The sequence below is a fragment of the Serinus canaria genome, chromosome 1, assembly GCF_022539315.1.
Source record: "Serinus canaria isolate serCan28SL12 chromosome 1, serCan2020, whole genome shotgun sequence".
NCBI lineage: Eukaryota > Metazoa > Chordata > Aves > Passeriformes > Fringillidae > Serinus > Serinus canaria.
In genome coordinates, this window is record NC_066313.1 from 33,909,491 (window position 1) to 33,933,195 (window position 23,705).

The 23,705-nt window shown below is 37.5% G+C and overlaps 1 protein-coding gene across 1 annotated transcript in view; it reads left to right on the plus strand.

Moving 5' to 3' along the window:
* The window catches only part of TMEM135 (transmembrane protein 135), a 160,924-nt gene that overhangs the window by 97,051 nt on the left and 40,168 nt on the right, over nt 1-23,705 (plus strand). Inside the window, exon 6 of the mRNA XM_050975937.1 lies at nt 4,713-4,759. Coding sequence (XP_050831894.1) covers nt 4,713-4,759 — 47 coding nt within the window. The remainder of the gene's footprint in view (nt 1-4,712; nt 4,760-23,705) is intronic.

The window sequence follows — 23,705 nt, forward strand, 5'->3', positions numbered from 1 at the left end:
AAAGATTAGCCAATGTATTTTATTCAGACAGTTCATTGATTAGGATGCTATACAATGTGCAGGTGGAAAAGAGATATTCCATACATTTGTATTTCCTGGGTCATGGAGTACAAGACCATTACATTAATCTGCATGGCTAGTTCCATTATTTTAATTTGTGTTGTTGTATTTTTGTTAGAAGAGGGTTTGCTTAGTGATAAGAATCTTAGCGATAAGAACTGCATAAAACATTTTAATAGGGGCAATAACACATCTTGAAATAAAATTTAGGAACTTCAAGCAAGTTTAGCTTTGGGGGCTTACTGTTAGTGATGCTTTTGATTTTATTAGAGTAATTAATGTGGAAAAATCCAGAATGAGTTTGGGTGCAACAAATCATTCTTCATGTCTGAAGTAGGGGTAAATTAGAAAAATAGATTGTGTAGTCAGAAGGCCCATGGAACATCTTCTGTGATCCCTGGTATAATAACAGGTAGTAGAACTACTATGCTGCTATTCAACTGTGTGTATAAAGGTGAGAGGTGGTTATAACCTCTAGCAGCAGAGGCAGCAGTAAACTCTTCTGTGGATGAATGTCTTTACTTTAAAGAATAAAAAATATGCAAAATAGTTGGGGTTTTCTCCATCATATATTTTAGGAGTAAAAATTTTAACCAACTGTACAAAGCTCCTAGTTATATATATCCCAGTTATATATCTTGTAATTTGGGAATAAATTGGCTCAAGTACTAATTACTGAAGGGGCTTATTTAAACTGGGTTTTTAATTTTCTGTGGTTTTTACCGCTAAGCCTTCCCTCAGAGTTTAGCTGGCAGTTCAGTTTTCTGTAGCACGCAGCCTGCAGGATCTAGGAGTAGTAGTAGTAACTTTGTTTTTATCAAGTGTAGCTGTAGGTCTCACATACATTGCAAAGTGATTGATGAGGAAGATGATGGTTTTCAGGCTTTATGAATACACTGGAATTCAAGTGTTACATGGCAGTTTTTGAAGCTGCCTTAGGTCTTTCTGTGAGCTGGTAGTAGCACTACGCAGTGTTGAAGTGTAGCTCCAGCACTGGGTGCTTCTAACAGCTAATATCGCTGATCTGCCCATTTACCTCCTCCTGTCTTCATTAAATACATTATGAGTAGCTTCAGTGCTTTTCTTTTTAATTACTAGGTCTGTGTTCCTTTATCACAGACTTCAGTTCTATTCTTTATTCTGGCTGTAGGAGAGCAGCCTCCAATCAGAGACCTTTTGTACCCCAGGAAATCTGACTATAATGGAAACGCTTAAAGAAAATGCACATAACCTCAGGACTGAGTAAGGTGCGGGAAAAGCCTGAATACACAAGACTCAAGTAGTTTTGATAGTTTTAGCAGTGTTATTTTTTCCTTTCTTTGGGCCAAGATTTTTATTTGGCTGTGAGGAAAGGTCATTTGTGAGCTACTTCTACTGGTGTTACTGGGTCTAGTGCTGCCACCAGGGCAAGTGGTAACCACTTTCACCCAGAGCTTTTTGTTTTGTGCTCAGTGCTGGGTACTGCCAGATGTCACTTCCTGTTGCTGATTGGATGAGGGCTGAACTTTCTTGGAAAAAAATAAATACTGGCTTTGTCAGCCAACAGAGATTTAGAAAAAAGTACCTTTTCAGTTTTGTCAGCAAATTTCTTTTTATTTATTATTTTTTATTAATACAGTGAAGTATAATGTAATCAATTAAATTACTCACATACCAAATATGCTAACCTGTCCTGGAGCATAAGTATTTTTCCTTGTAATCTACAGGCATCTCTTCATAGATGTTAGAATCTTTAGGGCATATAATTCTCATTAGCAACATGCAGGTTTTCTGCTTATATCTGTTTCTTCAGCTGGAAAGTTTCAAGGTCTGTATTTTGCCAAGTACGTTGTGTTGGTCTTCTGTTGTAAATCAAAAAGTAATGGACTCTGCAAGAAAAATCCCAAGTGAGACTTCCTGCTCACTAGAATAGAAGTCTTATTCACTTAATATTTAGAATTCTATTTCTGTATGCCTTAGTATTTTTCCTTTTCTTTAAAATACTGTTATTTTAAAAACTAAAATAGGTACTGCATATTGTACTGAAGATATTACAAAAATTCTAGAATGGGGAAAAAGTTAAAAAAAGTCTTATTTTGAAAGTAGCTTAGATTTGGAGCACAGTGACAATTTTTCTTCTGTTTCTGCCTTATTTGTGCTATGATAAGGCAGTCTCTGGACTTTCCTTGTGGGGACATAAATTTCATGTAGAAAAGTCTGGGTCTGGTTTAGCCACATGTCTTGTTGTCCTTCATTGAGACCCTGTCAAACATGCCCACAGCATTTCTTGGATATGTTTGCCTTTACTGATCTTAAGCATCTTTGATAAAGGAGATTCCACAATCTCACAGACATATTGGTTTGGTGTATCACTACCCTGGAGAGTTCTTTCTGTTATCTAATCAACACTTTATTTGCTGTAGATTTAACTCTGCCTTCCTCCTTCTGTACTTGATGAGACACATTTATCAGTATACAATAATTATACAGAGATAGTTGTCATATTCATCACTAACTCCTACTTTTATAGTTTCAGCAGTTTTCTAACAGTTGTACCCTACAGACCTTTTATTCCTGTTATGATCTTCAGGACTGCCTTGTTTTATCCATGCTTTTCTTTAATATTGGTGGTCAGGATGTTCAAAGGGATGAGCTGTGGCTGTGGTAAGGAATGGCACCAGTATATCCTGGGGTATTGGAAAGCAGCTTTTCAAAAAATGAATTGGGTGTCCTGGTGGGCACCAAGCTGAACATGATCCAGCAAAGGCCACTTCCAGCATAGGAGGCCACTGCCAGCAGGCTGAACAAGGTGATGTTTCCCCCTTGTTCAGTGCTGCTGAGACAAGTCTGTAGTGTTGTGTCCAGTGCTGGCTTTCCCAAGCTGAGAAAGCTGTGGTGCTTTAGACTGGAGTAGAAAGAGCTCTGAGGGAATCTTAATTATACATATAGATTGTTAGATATACTATATAGAATACTAGTTAGATTATTATCAAACTTACTGGGGGGGAAAAAAAGGTAAAAAAGGAAAGAAAAAGACTGCTCAGTAAAGTGTTTTTAGTATGCAAAAGCATACTTTTTTTTTTTGTGGGTTTTTTTTGTTGTTTTGGTTTTGATTTTTTTTTTTTGTTTTGTCTTCCCCCATCCCCCCCCACATCATCCAGAAAACTGGTTCTTTGCCATATCTCACTTATTTCCCAATATTGTTGCTCAGGCTGTCAAGCTGCCATCTCCATGTGTCTCCAGAATAACCTCCAGAGAACTGATGGTTGGTTGACTTTGAACTTTAGAGGAATAGGGCACATCTTTTTGAGTAGAATTTGAGTTTAAAAACAAGTCTGCTTGTCTGCTTTTGCTGCTAGTTTGAAATGAAATATTCAGTTACCCTCATGAAGTATGGGTAATTCCCTAATGATTTTGTATAAAAGGGTTTCAGTTGTTCACATTTTTAATGCAGATTAATAAAGTATGATAGTACTGATGAAGGAAAAGGAAAAAATGGGTAGCTTACACGGCAGATATTTTAATGTCTCATGTAACCTAGTTTTAAGTCACAGACAGAGTGACTTAGAAAAGGGAAATGGTGTCATTTGTGAGGTTTTTCTTTCTCTCAAAGTCATTGTAAAGATTTCCTATGCAAATATTTCTCACACTTTCTGATGTGTTTTAACACGCAGCTGCCTCACATTCTTTGTGTTTGTAACCTCCTAATTTACACCTCTGCCACCTCTTCCATTTCTTCTCACATAAGATGTCTGTATCCTTTCATGATGAAAATTTCTTCAACCCTTGAAAATAGGTGCAGATATTTTCTGAAAGACTTGGAATGTTTCTGTAAGGATTTTGCCTCCTAAATGATGGTATGAATATGGGCCAGTATTTCTAGAACAAAACAAAATTTTCTCACTTGTGAGGTGTACCTGGCAAAGATGGATTTGGTTAAGGCAGGTGTTCTTCGGCCCTTGTGAGTCCCTGTGCAGGTGATAAGGAGGAGGTAACAGCTCTAAGCCCCAGCAGAGAGGATGGCAGGAGGAAATAAGACATTCCCCTCTCAGTGCTGGAGAACTGCTAAGTTTGTTCAATGACTCTTGTATGAGCACATTGATAATACAGAGCAAGATAGGATTGTTCCAAGTGAGTTTAGCACTAAGCTACACTACTAGAAAGGGTATTGTTAATTTGGAATAGAACTGTTTACTTTCAAACTTGCTGGAAAGCAGTTCAGGACAAGCAGCTGCCAATACAGATGCTTGAAACACTGTGCCTTTTAAACTGGGACTAGCAGTATGATGTTTCAATAAATCACAAAAGCAAGACTGGTAAAATATGGTGTTTAATTTTCAGTTCTAATATTTTATTGTTTGAATTCTGTTGTTTTATAACTATTTTATTACTTGGTCTTTTATTACAGATGCTTTAAATGGTACCATTTGCTATGTCTGTTGTCCCACTATCCTGGTTTAGGTTTCAATTTCTTAAGCTTCTACAGGAATCATTCAAAGTCCACTAGAAACTAGGCAATCCTTTTTGGTGGACTCAGACAAGCTTTCATTCTGGCCCCTCCAGGATATAAATAAAGTGTAGCTTTTATAGTAAAAGTTATAAAATCTTCATGATCCAGAACATGCATGCAGTAGTAGTGTGCTGTGCAATAACACTCTTTCTCTTTTTTGTAGGTACTTTTGTTCTGCATCACAGCTGCTCTGTTCATGTTCTTCTTCAGGTATGTTGCTGGTGTATCTATTTATGTTGTAAAAATTGTTTTGAACAGTGTTTCTTAGAGCTTACTGCTTTTTGGTACTCCTCTGGACATTCTTCACTCAAGATGAATTGACTGGAGTGCTTCAGTGGTATCACCCAGTGCTGTGATCATAACTGGGCTAAAAAGGGAAATGTTGAGTCTTCTGAAAAATACACTGATTACTTAAGGAGTTTCATCTCCTAAGTAAGACCCTGGAGATATAACCTAGTGTGAAAACAACTGAAATCTGCTTTTCATGGCTCCTTTTAAGAGCTCAGAGCAGGAAGATTGCATTTTCTCTTCTGGCAAAAATAGAGGAGAACAGGAAAATCAAATTTTGCGGTCATAAATAATGCCAAATATTTGAGTTGTGTGCGGGTGTAACTACCTTCTTTCAATTTTAGAATAAACTTGTTTCTCATGTTTTCACAAGTTATGAATTATATCCATGTTTTAAAACTTTCAATGGTGGGAGGTAGATGAGACACTCATTTTAGTGGCTTGTTTATCTCTCAGTTTGCAATATAGATGTATGTCATTTATCTTATTTCCATTTAAATACCAGACCTCTCAAATGTTCTTCATTATGTCTCAAATTGGAAAGTTGCTTTTTAATGTAACCTTTGACTACAACCCTTTGGCTTAGAATTTTCTGCGGCGTGCAGCCATCTATGGTTCTTCAAGCTGTATGATCCCCTGGTAATTGCAAAACTCTGGAAACTGCAGCTTGTTTTTCATAATTCCATTACTTACGGATATTGGCCAAGAACAGTCTGTGGATAGAAGAGGGCTGTTAATTTAGGGGATTCAAAGGAGCATTCCTCCTTTCATCTATAACCTATTAAGAACTTTGCATTAGCGGTCTTCTTGTTTTATTTTCTTCTACGTCTCTGAGTTAAGCCATAGCAACCTCAGAGAATTTGACTTGTAGTGTTGAGGTTAGACACCTGTCTGCATGCATGCTTTTTAAATGAACTCAGAGCACTAAAATTCTGGTCAAAACTATAAATGTTGTATGATCTTGGAGAAAGCTAATTGTCTCCTACCTATGTCTTTGGTAATGAAATGGTGCTTTAGAGAGAGCCTGCAAGTTAAATCACAGAATCCTAGAATAGTTTGGTCTGAAAAGGAGCTTCAAGGTCATCTAGTTCCAACCCCCCAGCTATGAGCCAGGACATGTTTCACTGCACCAGTGCTCAAAGCCCCATCCAGCCTGGCCTTGAACACTTCTCAGAGACAAGACATCCACAGCTTGTCTGGGAAACCATTCTGGTGACTCACCACCACATGGTATGTCACAGTAAAGAATTTCTTCTTAATATCAAATCTAAGCTACCTTCTTTCAGTTTGAGGCCAATACCTCGTCCTGTCACTGCAAGCCCTTGTAAAAAGTCCCTCTCCAGCTTTCCTGTGGCCTCTCTAGAGGTGGGAACTGACACAGAGCCCAGGCTTATTTGGTGAATTTTTCCTTGACCTGACACAGAAACACTGGCAGTTGAATGGTCTCCAAACCACTTTCTCTTCTAAAATAGTGACTCCATGCCAAGGCTGATGGAATATCCTGTTGAGCAATCATCAACAAAATTTAATTCCTTTCATCTTTGTCTTTTAACAGCGGAATTAAAATAGAGGCTCAAGTTTAGTTTAATTATTGGGGGAAAAAATCTATTTGTAAACACCAGTGAATGTACTAAATTTGTCAAAAATAGTTGGCACAAACTAGTTTTTGAGGTGTTTTTTTTTTTTTTCCCCTTTCTCGGTATAATCAGTTTTATGAGTCTTCTTTTGTGTGAAGACTTCTTCACATGCTTTCCTAAAGAAACCAGGTATGAAGGGGTCTAGGTGAAAATATCTCTGGGGTATGAACAGAGTCTGGTCAATTGCTCAGGGAGAAGAGACAGCAGAGAGGTCACCTAATCAGGCCTCAGAGTTGTCCATTTGTCTGGACTGGCTCTAATTGTGAGCTGGTTGCTGTCTGAATTGATAAGTGAATTAACCATTGATGCCCTTCAGTAAGATTTTTGACAGCCCTTGGAAAAATCCTGTATGGAGTCCTAGGGAAGGCAATCTTCTTGTGTCTGTTGTCATCTAATGCAGATAGTAATTGGGAGAGTCATTAAATTACATTTCCTATTTAATGGCTCAAAATAGTTTCAGCCTTTTTCTTAATCATAAGTGTATCAAACTGGCGAAATCACATTCATACTTTTGGAATAAACACCTCATTCAAAGTGAGATCTGTTTGGCTTGTAGAATATATTCCTGTTGACTATAAAACACTGTTAACTCCTAAGAAGCATTCACTGACCTGAAAAACAGAAAATTCTCTTTTGCATTTTACTTACCTTGTTCCCAGAGTGGCTTTTTTTCCTCTCCACCCAACTAAAATGTCAGCAAAGGTACAGAGAGCAGTAGCAGTCATGGTCACCAAGATCATATAAAATGTCTTTCATTATTAAAGATAAAATCCTAATATCTATATGGTGTAATTTGAAGCTTAAAACTTTTCTGAAAAGAGATTTAATCGAACTCTACCTCTATGCTATGAAAGTCTGACTGATGCTTGGAAGTCAAATGTTGCACAGAATAAAAGCAAAGTAGTTTTTTATTTTCTGAGTTCATATAAACTGCCTTATCTGAAGTTATCAGGTTCTCTGATCTTAAGATTTATTACTGTCCCTAAAAGGTAGCCCTGCCTTTTAGGAGGTTGGAGCTGCATTCCTAACAGCTCCAGATTTAACTAAATTTGGCTGCTTTTTCTGCTCTGGGTAGTTTTGAGCTGAATAATTTTCCTTGCACAGCTTGTACTATGATGAACAGTAGCTGCATTGGATTGAGCCAATGGTGCTGATTGGGAAAGCATGGAGAACACAGATGCTCCACAGCATTCACATGGACTTTGGTCATTTTTAAGTAACTGCATACGAGCATGACTTTAGGTGATCTTAGCTGAATCTGGGAAATTAAAAGGTTTTTGCGTTGGAAAGTTCAAAACTGTTTTCTACATGGAAGAATTGAGATATGTTCTTTAGATCACACAGCTTCCAGGGTAGCTTTCAGGTTGCCGGGTTAACAGCAGCCTGTAAAGTTGAGTTTGCTTAGTGTTGCTCCTGGAAGGCCAGTGCTCTGGTTGATAGTCATCCATTAAAAGAGAAAAAAAAATATTGCACTTAATTACAACATGATCATCATACCTGTCCCTTGAGGTGGGTGTCTTCCTACCTACTGCCTACTGTTGCAGGAAATACTGCTGTAACAGATGCATGAGTCTTGGTCTGTGGAAGAATAGATGTTGTTCTTCTTGATTTATTTGAGTATTTCCTTTTCTAGTATTTTGATTCCTTTTCAGTATCTTGCTATAATCTCTGTCTTGTATTGTTTTCTAAACAAATTCTGTAATAATGGTCTGTTAATGAGGCAGGTGTTTCATACTAGTTGAAAACTTCACCAAGCAGCCTTGATATTTATTACTGGAGTTTTCCCCAAATTCTGTTGGACTGATCAAACATTATTGCATCTGCTACAGGACAAGAAAAAGAAGGTGCTAAATCTCAGGAGTAAAGAAGTGAGGTTATAGAACTGAAATGTTAGAAGGAAAAACCAGGAATAATTACTCCAGAATAGATAAAGTGAGGAGAGTCAGAGTGAAAGGTAAATTCAGAAGAGCAACATACAAAGGAAAACAGTAGAAAGAAGGTAGAAGAGAGTGACCAAAGAGGGAAGAAAAAAGGTCATGTAAGGAGACAGGAAAAAATAGAAGAATATACTAGGAAAAAAGCAGCTGAAATGCAGATGATAGGTTTACAAGTAACAGAGTTATATTTACACTCAGAGGAAGCATATTTTAGTGCAGTACTTTTTTATTTCTTCTCTTCCATCCTCATCTTGTGGTACTTTTCTTCTAACTTGGACTTCTGTTTTTTTTCAAAATGCTTCTGCTCCACTCCACTGGAAGTGATGAAATTAAGATGCATAACTCATTTGTAGATAGCTGTAGTATACACAGTGTAGCAGTTGAAACAGGATTGTCCCCCTTCCTCCCATATGTGCCTAAGAATCTTAGATGCAGAAGTGTGTCTGGGGAAAGGAATGTTCTTTTATCTGTAGGATATTATCAGTAGGAATTAATTTTTAGGTGATGTTGAAGTCCACTGGGTCTGAATGTTCATCACTTACTCAAAAAGGCCAGTACTTAGTGGTGTCATCTGATGTGTTGTGAGTAGAACTTCTTCAGTGTGCTGCTTTCCTATAGAAACCAGGTATAGAGGGGTCTGGGTGAAAATACCTCTGGATATGTACGGTCTAGCCAACTCTAGTTCCCTTCAAGTAGAAGAGACAGCAGAGAGGTCACTTGATCAGTCCCCAGAGACTGTTCTTAAAGTGTCTTATAATAAAAGTACACTTTTCTTTAATGCTTCTAATTGTTTTTGAAATTGCAGTTTGCATGGAATTAAGTTTGTGAGTAGAAAGGTTTTGATTATACCATGGTTTCATGCCAGCTTATTTCAGTTTGAATAATTCACGGTACTATCCAGAATACTTTTCTAGAGTAATTGAATAGAATGAAATGAAGAAGCACGAGGGATCCTACAATGTGTAAAATAAATATTTTTAAAACTCAGTGCAATTGTTTTTTTACTAGCAGTTTCATTTTGAATAATGCCCAAGAGATTATTTTGGAAGGGTGATGCGATGGCTGTGAGTTTTTTGTGCTTGAAGAAATCCACTTAATATAAAACTTGCAATCTCTGTAAAATAAATGAACACCTACATAGAAATCCTATCCATATAAACTTAGAAAATCCAGCAATTTGGGTGAATGTGTGTTGGCAGACTACAGTGCTGGTTGCTATAGTAGTTAATCCTTAGACCATATACCACCAGCTTATAATATGCACATGTTAATTCATCTGCTCTGAACCTTAGAAAGCAGAGCCCCACCTATGAGCTGAAACCAGCTATTAAGGAAGGCTGAATGTTTCTGATGATTGATTGATCATGAGTTGAGAATGAAGGCTGCCTTCTCTGGAGATAAATGCTAAAGTGTTATTTTCTGAAACAGTAATTTTAGACAATCTGAAGTTACTGCTGTGATTTTACAAAGCAGGACAACATGTTTTTCATAACTCAGGATTTGCATAGCTCACAAGAGAAAGCTCTTGATCTCTTAATGCCTTTTGTACATTATGTGCTGATTAAAAATGGTTAGTGAAAAAAACACCTGAGAAATGCAGATGCAGTGTCATATACTGCTACTAGAGTACTGAAACTTGTATAAAGACACTGAAAACCTTTGAGAAAGGTCCTTTTGTTTGCAGATCCCTTTATGCTATCTCATTAAGGAAATTCTAGCCTCCCAAATTACAGCTATTTGCTCTTCTTTCTCTGTGAAACACATATCCTGTAATTTATTCAGTATTTTCGACATGATATTTCAAAGTGCCTTTATTTTCTTTTAAAAATGTTTGGTACCAGTGCCATGTTAGCTTCTTGTTTAATCACCTAAACTGCTTTCTGTGCTGAAACAACTGCTTGAAAGATATTTTTGCCTTATAATTCTACTTTCCTGCTGCAGTAGAATCAGCAAGCTTAACAGTCGGAGTTGCTGTTATATGGATTTAATAATAAATAAGCTTCCCCTTTCTTATAAAGATTATGTTGTAGTCTTTTCCATTTGCTGTAGAGTTACAGGAGTGCATTAAAAGCCCTCTGCTGTTGAATTATTATGTAATAAATCAGAAAAAAAAACAGATGAGGATTTTTTTCCATGTTTATATGTTTTTTTACTATCCTTATATAAACATCTCAAAGTTAGTGATTCAAAGCATTGTTTTGGTAAATGTCACAAAACTTGATTTCTGAGGTATTTTGGATGACCTGGTGAGTAGATGAAAACATTCAGCCTCCTAGAAATGCTATAAATACCAGTTTGCTTTATTTAGTGTGAGCAAAAGTAGAACATGGATTGCAGGAGGGGGTTGGGGATGAGAAGATAACCTTCTGGGTTAACTCAGGCACTTCTGGAGAGGCTCACAAACCAACTAAAAATGCCCCCCAGAGACCTGCTGCTGGACTTGCACAGACTGGGTTCAAATATAAATATGGGTAAAAGGTGAGATAATCCATATTCTGTTTATCTACCAATAGAATAAAAAATGAAAAACTCATTCTCTTTTCATGAAACGTATTTTTTGCTCTCTCATGGTCTTTTAGCAGGCTTCCACTGCATTTTTTTCCTGTTTCTTTTTTTTTTGTCTCTTAAGTCTTGCTATACCATATAGTACTTTTGGATTTGGTTTGCAGGGGAATTTTGTGGATTGCTAAATTTTATGGAGCTCTGATCCAAAGTGCTGCATTCACAGAAGAGGGAGACTGATCTCCTCAGGCTAATGCTGGACATACACGTGTAGTTCAGAAATTATAAAAATGCATCTTAGGCATATTTTTATTATTGCAAGAATTTGGAATTTTTAGATTTTCATACAAGTAAGAAGAATATCTGGACCTGGAGATTTTACCCAAAAAAAGTATGTTTAGGGTGGAAAATTGCAGTGTCTGGCAGGATTAAGGGGGGGCATCTCTAGATGGTTTGTGAGCCTCTCCAGACACTCTTGCACCTTCATTGTTTGCAGTGGCTGCTATACAACATCCATGAGCAAATCCCACTTTTACAGTTTTTGTGTTCTTGTATTTTCAACTGTGAATCATTATTTTTCACCTATTCATTTGGGAGGTACTGGAGGAAGAAGAGAAGAGTGGTATTCATAAAATTAGAAGAAATCCATTTTGATCCCCAACATAGCATTAAAGAGAACCTTACAATTAGATCTTTACCATGTCTCTAGGACCTCTTTCCAGGAGTCATCTTCAGCTTTAGGCACCTATCTGATCTAAGTTAGGAAATAGGAGGGAAAAATGGGCAAAGCAAAGGCAGTTCTCATCTTGTGTAGGTTTAACTTATGTTGAGGTGGAGTACATCTTGGTTAACATTTTTCTTAAAAGTTACCTAGAGATCCTGTTAAATTATTCTGAGGGATGGTAAGTGTTTGGAATTAATGAAATGATGAGATACTATGATTTTAAGTTTTTTTCTGACTCATTCTGCATACATGCCCCGTATCGTCTTTCCATTTCTTGGCTTTGAGATGAAAAAAATTTACATTTTGTTCTGCTAATAAAAGCAAAAAACCAAAAAAACTTGAAAAGGACATGTTTAATAAAAGTATTTGTTTAAGTATTGATTTTCATGGGTTGTTGCCAAAGTTTTTGGATGGAAATTTCAGGAAAAGGACAGCATAGAACAAACTGCTCTTCTCCTTGGAAAAAATATGTCAAACACTTAAAAATATCCTTTTAAGTTTTCAACAGAATTATAGTAATTTTTACAGTAATAGAAAGTTCAAAACTTCAGTAAACTCTGTGATCTCTTTAGATCCTTGTCAAGTGGAAAAAGTGAAAGTGTTTATACTGTTTTGGTGTCCTAGAGATGCATCTTTGGAACTGGAATGGTTTAAATTTGCCATTATTTATTTCTGTCTTTCAAAATGCACATGCCAATTTGGTAACAGTATTTAAAGTATTGCTTTAAATTAGAGACTTGTCATGTAATGTTCATTTGATGAAGGTTTTTTCGAGTACCTTTTCTTGAGAAAGAATGTGTTAACAGTATATTTAGTTTAGTGATTAGAATGTAGCATTTAATATTTATGTTTGCCTTCCAAATATATGTGGTTGTGATACTGAAATGTTACTAGAACAGACTTAGTCTTGAGATACCAGGAGTTATTTGACTAATTTCCTGAAAATATCCCAAGAGAAAACTTCTGACATTTTGATAATGGTTGTTGATTGAATGATGCCTGTTACATTTACAGTTTCTCCCTAGGAAATGCACACCACATCAGCCTTTAATCCTTGCACTGGTTATTTTATTCAGCTGTGGTGTGGCTGTCATGCCAAGCCAAGCAATGTCACCCTGTCTTTGTCTGCTCCTAGAAGAGGTGCAAAGTGAATGTCCATATGCACCACAGGAAACTAAACCAAACCTGAGAGTCCATACTACAAGATTTAGGTGTTCAAATGGATAAGCATAAATATATTTATGTAAATATATTCATTTTTGAGTATTTCAAACACTATCTGGTAGTAAGATCAAAGCAGCTGTTACCTGGTGCTGAGCCGTGCGAGTGGCATCTCTCCCTGCCCCCTGTCTGAGCCGGCAGCTCTGCAGTCTCCTGGAAAGCAGGTGAGAGTGTAGGAAAGGTGAGATAGTCACAGTGACAGTGTCACTTTCAGCAGAGACAGATGATTAGCACTGCTTTCCCAGAGTTGTGATCGACTGGGAGCAGTGGTGATGGGAGCCAAGGGGAGGGAAGGGACTGGGAGGAGGCTCCGTACGGGGCTATGTGTGGTGGGAAAACAAATGCTCCTCTTGAGTGCCTTTCCAAATATTTTTTTCTTTGGATCTTCTTGAGGGTGACTGATGGATTATACTGAGTTTCAAAACTGGCTGTTTCCCCTTGACCTGCTCCTGGTATCAGATGCTTGACCAGAGAGGAAAAGAGAAATGTGAGGAGGAGAGTTGGAACAGTATCCACAGTGAAGGAGTAAGAAGCCAAGCAGGACAGAGCTTTGACCAGCCGTGATCCAGCTGTAATTAAAGGAGGAGGAGAACATGGGTGGTTGCATTATTAGGGCTGTAGTGCAGCTTTTTGTCTTTGGGTTTACCAAAGCTCTTCAGATAAAGCACTTGTTTAAAAGCACAGTGGGTCATAAAAGTAACTAATTTGCAAGTCATCAGGTCATTTTTTTCCTTTTTTTGTTTCTGCCTCTTGGTCTAACACAGAAGCATTACATACTTTTGCAGCATGCTTTCTACAACTCTGTTTTTATGTGCCTAAGCAGTACCTAAATGTTATCTGTATCAAATGATAGCTCAGAATAAAGGTGATCATTGTCCTTTTGGGTTTTTACAAAAGACAGATACTGCCTCCAATCCTTTGAACCACCTTTCTTGTTATAGAAAGTTTGCCAGTCCCAGTACGTACTATTTTTCACTTTGTTTTTCAAGTTTAAAAGCTAACAGTGGGTTGAAATGACTAGGCAAGTATTTTATGGTTGTATTATACCCTTGTCTTCAAACTAGCTCTGTTCTTCAAGGCATGAGCTGTGGTTAGGTCAGGTCCAAATGAGAAGTATCAAATGTGTGGGCTGAACTTGGGTTAGTTTTCATTTTCCTTATGTTAAATCATGCTGCTCCTGATTCCTGCAGTCTGCAAAAAGGCTGCAGAGTAGGCTTTTTCAGCTGCCAGAGAGAGAGGAAAATTATGTTCTGTTTTGTTCCTGTCTTTCCTATCTTTTTTTGTGGTTGTAGTTTTTCATATTGAGAGATGCTGGTGTATCTGTTCAATGGTAATATACGTGTCAAAAGTCAAGAACATTCTTTAAAGAATCTTTAAAGCATGTGACTTCTCTTTTGTTGGGCTTCACTGCTTTTAAAAGAAACAAAACCCCTTTTACCATAAATTCAAAAGTCTTGCTTAATTGTTTCCTGTGGATTAAGTAGTACCAATGATTTTACAGCTGTAGGGGAAGAAAGGAAAAATTTTATTAAAAGCATCATGCTTTCTATTGCCACATTGTGTGGTACACATGCCAATTTGCATGCTAGGAAGTGAAATTGGGATTTTAGTACTGTGCATACACTATTAAAACTTTACCTAATTAGCCCACAAAAATAATTTATTTCTTTAGGAGTTAAAATGGGATACCAGTCATTACAAATAGTCCATTGCATTTGCTAAATCAGTAAGTTTACTCTTGTACAGAAAAATACAAACTTTTGAATGTAATGTGAAGAGATTAAATTTAATTTACTATGTTTAGTCGCTTTTAGCCATATGGTACATAGGTTCCTGGAAAGTATTTAAACTTTTTCTTTCCAACAGTAAATCTTGTCCTCGTTTTAACAGATTGCTTTACATGTAGCTGGATCCAGTTGCAGAGCCTCCTCAAGAGAGGAAATGCATTGCCTGCAGACAAGCAGCACAAGAATTATGGCTGTACAATAGGGAGTATTTTTCCACCATTATCACTTTTCAGTGGAGATTCTTTTTCAGATACGTAACAGTGACTCAATGAACCAGGAAAGTGTTTACCTGCAAGGTGATCTGGTGGTAACAGGAGAAGCTTTTGAGGGCTAAAATTTCAGGCGTCTCTGTCCAGAGCCATCCCCAGTGGAAGAAAAAGAGGGTCTCCTCCCCTTCTTCAGGTTTGTCAGTCAATCACAAAGGGCTTTTGTACTGCTAGTATATTGATGTGTCTGGGCTTTGGCTGTTTATCATCTTCCTGTCATCCTTAAATGCAAAATAAAAGAAAGGAAATAGTTTCTGGTTCTCAGGCTTTGAGAATAAACTGCTTGTGGCTGCTGGGGACCTCGGCATCCCAGCTGCCCTGGAATGCCTTCTGTGGGGATCTGATCACTGGCACTATCTCACATCACCCCTGTAGCTCCCAGGCACTGACCAGAACAAGGCTGATATTACAAGTCAGATGATGAAAAAGCAATTGAGGTTCACAGATTCGATTTCTGTCTTTGATCCTGGCATTAAAGTACCAAGCTCTGTGAGTGGAAGTACAGTGCAGACAAGATTTCTGGTCGCTTTAATCCCACTGCTAAAAAGATCCATTCATAGGATGTAGGGATTGTCTTGTATTTTTGCAGGATTTCAAAACTGTTAAATGTATTTTATTTATGTTTTTTCCAGCACTACAAGCAACTAGGGTTTTTTCTTCATTATTTAAAATTATTTTTCTGTATGCCTTTTCCTATGTCTGTACTGCATAGTAAAGATTTGGCAGCTAATTCACTTACCCTTTCACATACATTTGAGGCACTTTACTTTTTACATAAGGAGTACTAAAGGAGAAGATTTAAGTACCCTGCCGAAGGTCAGAGACAAAATTTGTGTGCCTTCAAGCCATAGAGTTCCAGTCCACTTCTTAAATCACAAGACTATCTCTCCTGCATTCTTGTTACAGGACATAATTTAACTTTGAAAAGTGGGGTGTGGTACAGAATTGCTGCCAGAGAATTAGGTAGAAAGTAGTATATAAACAACTATACAGAACCATAGAAAGAGGCAAGAGACAAGGATATTATGCAGGATAGTGCTGAATGCTTTGCACAAGTCCAGGCAGGTGACATCACTCACTCTTATATCCGCCACCACTGTAAGCCCATCGTGAAAGGCCCCCAGTTTGTCAGGCATGATTAGTGAAGCCATATTGGCTGTCAGCAATCACTGCCTTGTTTTCCATGTACCTTAGCATAGTTTCCTGGAGGATCTCCTCCATGATTTTGCCAGGCCCTTCAGTGAGACTGGCTGGCTTGTGTTCCCTGGGTCTTTGTATTTTTCTTTTTTAAAAGTGAGAATTTTGTTTCTACTTTTCCAGTCACTGGGAACTTCACTGGTCTGCCACAAGTGCTCAGAAAAGACAGAAAGTGGCTTAGCTACTTCATCTGTCAGTTTCCTTGGGATTATAGATTTGTGCACCTTCAGGTTCCAAAGATGGTCTTGAAATTGATCTTTTCCTATACCAGATGGTTCGTCCATCTCCTGGTCCCTGACTTTTCTTTGTGCAACTTAGGTGGTGTTGCTGGAGCACTTGATGATGAAGACTAAGGCAAAAAGGTCATTGAGTACCTCATTTTTCTCCAAATCCCACTTAACCATGCCTCTCATTTCCTTCTAGAGAGGGCCAGCATTTCCCCTTGATTTCTTTTTATTGCCAGCGTACCTACAGTTTTCTTGTTGCCCCTGGTGTCTCTGACCAGATTTAATTCTCTTAGGGGTTTCTCTCTCCTAACCTCATCCCTGGCTGGTCAGGTAATATCTCTGTATTTCTTTCAGGCTAGCTGTCCTTGCTGCCATCCTCTGTAGGCTTTTTGTTTGTTTGTTTGTTTGTTTGAGTTTGCCGAGGAACACATTGTTCATCCATGCAGGCTTCAGGCGTTTTTGTATGCATAATTCCTGAAGTTGAAGGATATTATCCTTGAGTATCAACCAGATTTCCTGAGGTCTTCAGGGCTTTATCCCATGGTATTACACCAAACAGCTCCCTGAAGAGGCCCAAGTCTACTCTCCTGAAGGGCACTGAGCTTGCTGTGTGTCCTCCTTGCAGCCATAGGGATCTTGAACCCCACTACTTCATGGTCACAGCAGCCCAGGCTGCCCTTGAGCTTCACATACCCCACTAGCTCTGTCTTGGTGAGAGCAGTGCAGCATAGCTCCTGTCCTCATTGTCTCTTATATCACTTGGAGAAGGAAGTTATCATCAACTCATTCTGTACTCTTTACTCCTCTTGTTTGCTTTGCTATCCCAGCTCAGCTTAATTTCTTTTGCCCATTTGTTGCCTGTCAGTTCTTCTGGTTTTGCTGCTGCTGCTCTCTTAAAAATAGTTACCTAGTTTTCCTGAGCTGAAAGTCTGTGTAGTTGCTTGTTTAAATTAGAAAAGAAAATTGGCTCCTGACATTAAAGAAAGAGAGATCCCTTCAAGCAGCAGTTAGGAAAAATTGAAGAACCATCTACGTATTGACAAAATCCACCTACCTATGAAGGGAGAGTCATACCAAGAAATGAACTATAATTTTTAGAAGATGGATTTAGGGTTCAGAAATCCCTACTTGTCATTTGAATGTTACCTGTGTCTATTTGATTGCTGCAATCCTTTGTGGCGAGACTGAGTGGTTGCAGACACCAGTGTGGTCATGAAATAGAAGTCCTGAACTGGTAACTCACACTCATCACATGTTTCTGATTTGATAGCAGACAGGGCAGAAAATCTCCGTTTCATGAAAAGCAGAAGGCAATTACATTACATTAGAGTCTACATGTTTTGGTATATATTTTTAAAATAAATAGTCCTTCTGATTGTATAAGGGTTGCACATGTATATTTTACATGTAACTACTGTGCAAATTGCATATATATTTGTAGTCCAAAGATGCAGCCCCAAATATGGCTTTTAGCATATGACATTTGTATTTTATTTTAGAAAAAGGCATATTTTTAACTACAGGCATTGGAAATACTTGAAATTCTGTTCCTGTGAGCTAATTGCTGACTAGAATAGGAAAATAAGGGCTACTTTGTGGCTAGATGCTTGTGGTCTTTCTTTTGGCTTTTGGCCCTTAGATAAAATGTCAGAGAAAGCACAGTAATGGATAATGGCATCTATCAGTGTACCCTGGACATAATTTGAAGCCTGTCAAATGTCTGCTACTTTATAAACATTGATTTACATAGTTCTTCATTCTACCATCTGCTTATTTGGTTGGAAGAGTATAAATTATGTCATAGATGATTTTCACAGACATGCTTCAGTTCATAAAGTCTCAATTTCACAGAAAAAGAAACTGCTGCAAGAAAAACCAGTTTCTTCTGTGAAACTGAGACTTTATGGGCCATTTCAAATACTCTAAAGAATGACACATTCTTTATTCTCTTTCATATGTTTGATACATTGACTAGAAACCATACTGAGGAAAGGTTTCTAGTCTTAATTTTTTTTCCTAAATAAACCTTACCATGACAAACCAGATCTGATTAATATAATAATAAACTCTAATTCAGATTCTGACTTTGCTCTTACATTAATACCAAACCATGGTTCTCACCATCAGGTGAAACTATGGTACATTTTAATAAACTTGTAAAAAACCTTGGATTTCACTAATGGTGTAAATAAGACAATTAAGAAGTAAGTTAACCTCATATTAATAAGATAATGTAAGTAGATAGTAAGTGAGGAAAACCCTGGAAAAAAAATTAAGTTAGAACAGTCATATTTCAGTATTTGCTGAAAGGAGTAAGATTAGTGCATTTTAGGTTTAAGTCTGTTTTGTAAAGTAGGTGGCATACCTTAGGTGTTTTAAATAGTAATTTTGTGATATGCCAGAGGTTTTTTCTCTATAAATTTGAATGAAAACATATTTAGTTTTTTTTCAATGAGACATTACAGTAGTGTTTAGCCCAGGATCATGCAAATGTCAAAAATTAAGGCATGATTCCTCAAATAAACTCTTTGAAGACAGTGAGAAGAAGCAAGGAGGTGAATAACAGTGTGCACAGTTATTGATGAAGAATGAATTGTGTCAAGTCAATCTGGCTTCCCTCTGTGCAGATTAGAGGCTTCGTTGATTCAGAAGTAATAGAGGATATCATATATCTTCAGTAAATCTTTAGACAGACTCTCATGTGACATTCTCATAGGAAAGGCCAGAAAGTAGACTGTAGAAAAAACCCCTCATACTTAAAACTGGCTGGAAAACCTGAGTGCTGAATTTACCATCAGAGTGGAAGGGATAATTGGTTCCATCCACGGATTTAATATCAAGATCTAAGTAATCATCCTGATCATTATTAAAGTTGTTGAACAATGAGACCAAACCTGTCTTCCAAGATGTCTGGCTTTTTCCACAGGTTTAATGAATGTGTCATTCAGAGCAATTTGGCAAATTGGAAAATACTCCCAAAATATGCTATGCAAATTGATGGAAGTTTCTGCACTTTTGAAAAAAGAATCAACTGTGCAGATGGAGAATTTGGAACCTATTTGTGGGTCACAGCTCTTCATAGCAGTGTGTAGGAATTAGATGGCCACCTGGACATGAGTCAAAGGACTGAGATGTGGAAAACAGCAATTGTAATTGGGTGTATGTAGCTGGATGAACACAGCCAGAGTTGTCATCAATGGCTCTGTGTCCAGGTGGAGGTTGGTGATGAGTGGTGTCCCTCACAGCTCTGTCTTGGAACGTAGCTCTGTTAGTGGTCTTCGTCAATGGTATACACAGTGAGACTGAGTGCACTTTCATCCCTGGAAGTGTTCCAGGCCAGGCTGGATGGGACTTTGAGCAACTTGGTCTAATAGAAGATTAGACCACTGCCCCTCCCATGGCAGTGACATTGGAACTAGACAATCTTTAAAGTCCCTTCCAGGCCAAAACATTCTCTGATTCTATGGTGATAGAAATAAGAATACAGCATACAAAGCATGTTAAGTTACCACTGGTCTCTCCTTAGTGTCAGTAATGTCAGTTGCAGTAACAGAATTAATCTATACATGGACACATTGTGCAGAGCAAGAGCAGAATGGGAGTGATCAGATGTTTATGGACCATATTGTTTGAGGAACTTAAAATTACTTGAAATGGTTTGTTTACTCTAGAAAGATGTTAAGCTGATAACACCCTCTCATGTGTGCAGTACTTCTGTAATGAGTACAAGAATAAAGGACTCTCTTTTTGGGAAAAAAGCAAAAGAAATAGTAGTCTAAAATTGGAGGGTCAAGACATGGATTAGAAATATTTGAGAAACTTTCTAATATTAACGCTCACTGAATAGTGAGGGATGGTTTGATGACCAGGGTTGACATGAAGGGTAGAGCTGCAGTCCTTGTTTTTGATGGAGAAGTTCTGAAATTCCTTCTGTAATTTTATGTCATTATTCTATATAACCTCTAAATTCAAGTGTGATTATGACCCTGTCTCTGAGAGTGCATGTTGATTCTAAGCACAGGAGAACTCAAGGGGGCTGGCATTCATACATGGAGGCTAAATGGCTGGTGTTGAAGTAACATGGAAATTTTGATACTTATACTGGATTTTTAAAAAATAGTGATTTCTGTTCCCTGCAGGAACTGTTCCTGCATAAGTCATGAACCATCACTCCTAAAAGAGCATCTGTTGGAAATACTCTGTTGTGTATCACCTAGGTGCCAAAGAACAGTGGATTGTATTTAGTGGGAGAATTTCTGAGGAAGGACTGCTGGCAAAATAAATTGTCACCGAAGCAACAAAGATCAGCTGTAGAGAGGAAGATGATGTGTCGAGGACACCTTTGATGTGCTGGAGCACTTTTGTGACTTCATGCAATGTAAAGGTGTGGTAGCTGTCATAGGCTGAGTCTCTATTCATGCTTGTATGCATTTCTTCCAGGAGCAAGGTCTCTTGAAGAAAGAAAGAAAGGATACATGATTGTAGCTCAGGTCTTTATTTAGCAGCTGCTGTAGAAGGCTTTTGAAATCTCAAAATCTCATCAGTTGTGCGATGGAAATACCAAGGAACTTCAGGTTTTTCCAATTATTCATTTCCTGGTTTAGAATATCTTTTCTCTCTCTGTTGCTTCATGAAGAATTACTAAAGAGATAACTGCCTATAGCACTTGAGGAAACACTGAAGTCATAAAATGCTTAAAACCAGAATGTATAAAGAAATAGAAAAGTCTCTTTCTGGAATTCTGCTTCAAGTTCATTCTTCTAATTTTGTAAAGATCAGTTGATAAAATAAGAAAGTGATTTGATTTGTCCCTGTCTTTTAGAAAAGTTAAATGTTAGACACAGCTAAAAGGTTGCACTATTAGGTTTTCAGCATGTGTCACCTTCCAAAACTGACTTAATGAAATTGGAATTTAACTTATCCTCTGTTGTCACTCAGTAATAAAGACTGACAGGTTACTGATAATTTCTTGCTGATGATGCACCTCTTCTCACAGGGACAAAGAAAGGGTAAGCCTTGTGCTGAAAGCAAAGCTTTCAAATCATTTAAGAGGTTTGGAGCTTTATTTGTGGCTTCTGATAAGAGTGTGAATGTTTTCGCTGTACTGAGTGTGCTGTGAGTAGGTGACAGAGCAGTGTCAGTTTGAGTTATATCAGCACGACCCACCCAAGCAGTTCTAGTCTAAAGAGTCACATTAGAAATGCAATGTAAACCATACTGATTAAAATGTAAAACCATTGACTGCTCTAGACTGCTATCAAAGTGTTTTATTGGGTGTTATAAAGTGCTTGAGTGTGTGTTTTAAGAAGCGATGAACATAAAGGGAAAGTGCAGGAATAAATTATTTGAGTTTCTTAACCAATATCCATGCTTTTCTCTTTGGCAGTATAAGAAACATTTGCTCGTTTGCTTGTGTTTTATGTTTGATAAGCTGAAGTTGAAGATGTGATCATTTACAGTAGGTTCACTGTTAATCTGCTGTCAGTTGTCTTTGGGAAGCACGGAGTGACTTTCCCAGGAGTTATTCTTGTGATTTACCAAAACAGTCTGATGGTTCTCTGTTGCACTCTCAGCCTCTCATTGTGTCCGTATTTCAGACACATTCGATTCACAGGCAGCTACAATTAATTTTAAAAATATAAAAGACTAATTTTATGCATAATTTTGTGCATATCCCTCTTTAAAGTGCCCTTGCAATCAAGTAGTGTAGCAGCAATTAATAGAATGTTGAACATGCCACCTGGTACTCAGAATTATAGATAACACTGTGACTGATATGCACATTTGTGCTCACATGTATTCGTTGACAAGCAGTTATCTAGGTTTCAATGAGAGGCATTAAAGAAAAATGCAGCATTTCTCAGGAGAGAGAAAATGGATATGAAGTCAATTTTCTTTTGAATATTCTTAGTCTCATTAAATAGTGTACTCAAAGGTGGAAATGCCTGCACTTTCTGGTCCATTTCAATTCTAATTTTAAAGAAGTCCTCTGGCGTTTGATCTGCAAATGCATTTTTAGACTTTAATTTATATTACTATATTAATTTAATATAAAGTAAACAATACTTTGGAAAACAACCAAATGATGGTATGTTTTAGGATCTAGGAACTATTTGGTTGACTGCCTTCTGCTAAATTAAATTTAAAATGTGCATTTCTGTTATTTGCCCTCTAATTGGTACCTCTCGATTCTTCCTTGTAAAGTACAACTTCAGCTAAAACTATTCTTTGGACTTTGAGCAAAACTAGTTTGGATAAATACTATATATTGTGTATATGTGTATATATATTCAGAAGCCCTCTATTACTTGAAATAATTTTCTAAAGTTATTCCATGTTAGGGAAGATTTGGTGTTTTAAGTTGTCAGAGCACCAAGATGAGATTTGCAAATACTAAAGTTTGAGATCTTTTTTTCTCTTTTCTATAGATTACAGATAAAGAAGTCGTCTATTTAGATGGGCTTTTCTTTTCAGGAAACTGGAAATGTTTAACCCTTAATTCTGTACAGGATATCCTAACCTATGCCCATTAGATCAGTCCTGGAGGTTTCCTTCCTCCAAATGAGATGATCTGCTAGGCTTGTGATTTTTCTGTCCTTCTATTTTACTTTATTTGCAAAAGCAGGGAATGAAGAAAAAACCCACACACCCTTTAGCATTTCAGAAGGTGTCTGATAATGTAGAGATAAAGTCAGTTCAGGTCTGAAGAGCTTTATGATGTGTGCAATGTAGGATAATTTCTCACTTGTACAAGTGCTCCTTGGCATACTGTGTGGCACCAATCTGCTGGTAAACCTCAGGGTGCTATTTACACACAGCTCTTACTCTGCCACTGGTAGAGTGAGCTTTTGGAGAATTTTTCTTTCAGTAACCATCTGCTCAGTAATAGCTTTTTTTTTTTCCTTCTTTCACTTAGCTGGAAATGATTACCTGGCATACTTGACATTCATCTCAAGAACCCACACCTTCCCTCTTCTGCTTAACATCTCTTGGCCTGTGCTTTGCTCTTTTCATCTTATGTCAGATCTAATTTGGTGCAGATATCTTGTTTTAGATATCTAGGTAGGTAGAAGGTAGATAACCTCATCTGCATTTTTATATTGACAAAGGTTTTCCAGAAATCTCCTCTGTACCTGAACATTTTGAAGGTACAATTACTTTAAAATGTGCACTCAAATTTCCTTTTCAAGTTGCAATTTTCATGTCATTTATTTCATACTGTGTGAGAATTGCAGCTTAAAAGATAAGGACACGTGAAAGACAAAGGAAGTTTTATAAACTGCATCTGTAGTTTAGTGTCATTGCGTGAAAGTGCTTTAGAAGGCATTGCCACTTAAGGTTCATTTAGGATTTTTAAAGAATTAATAGTA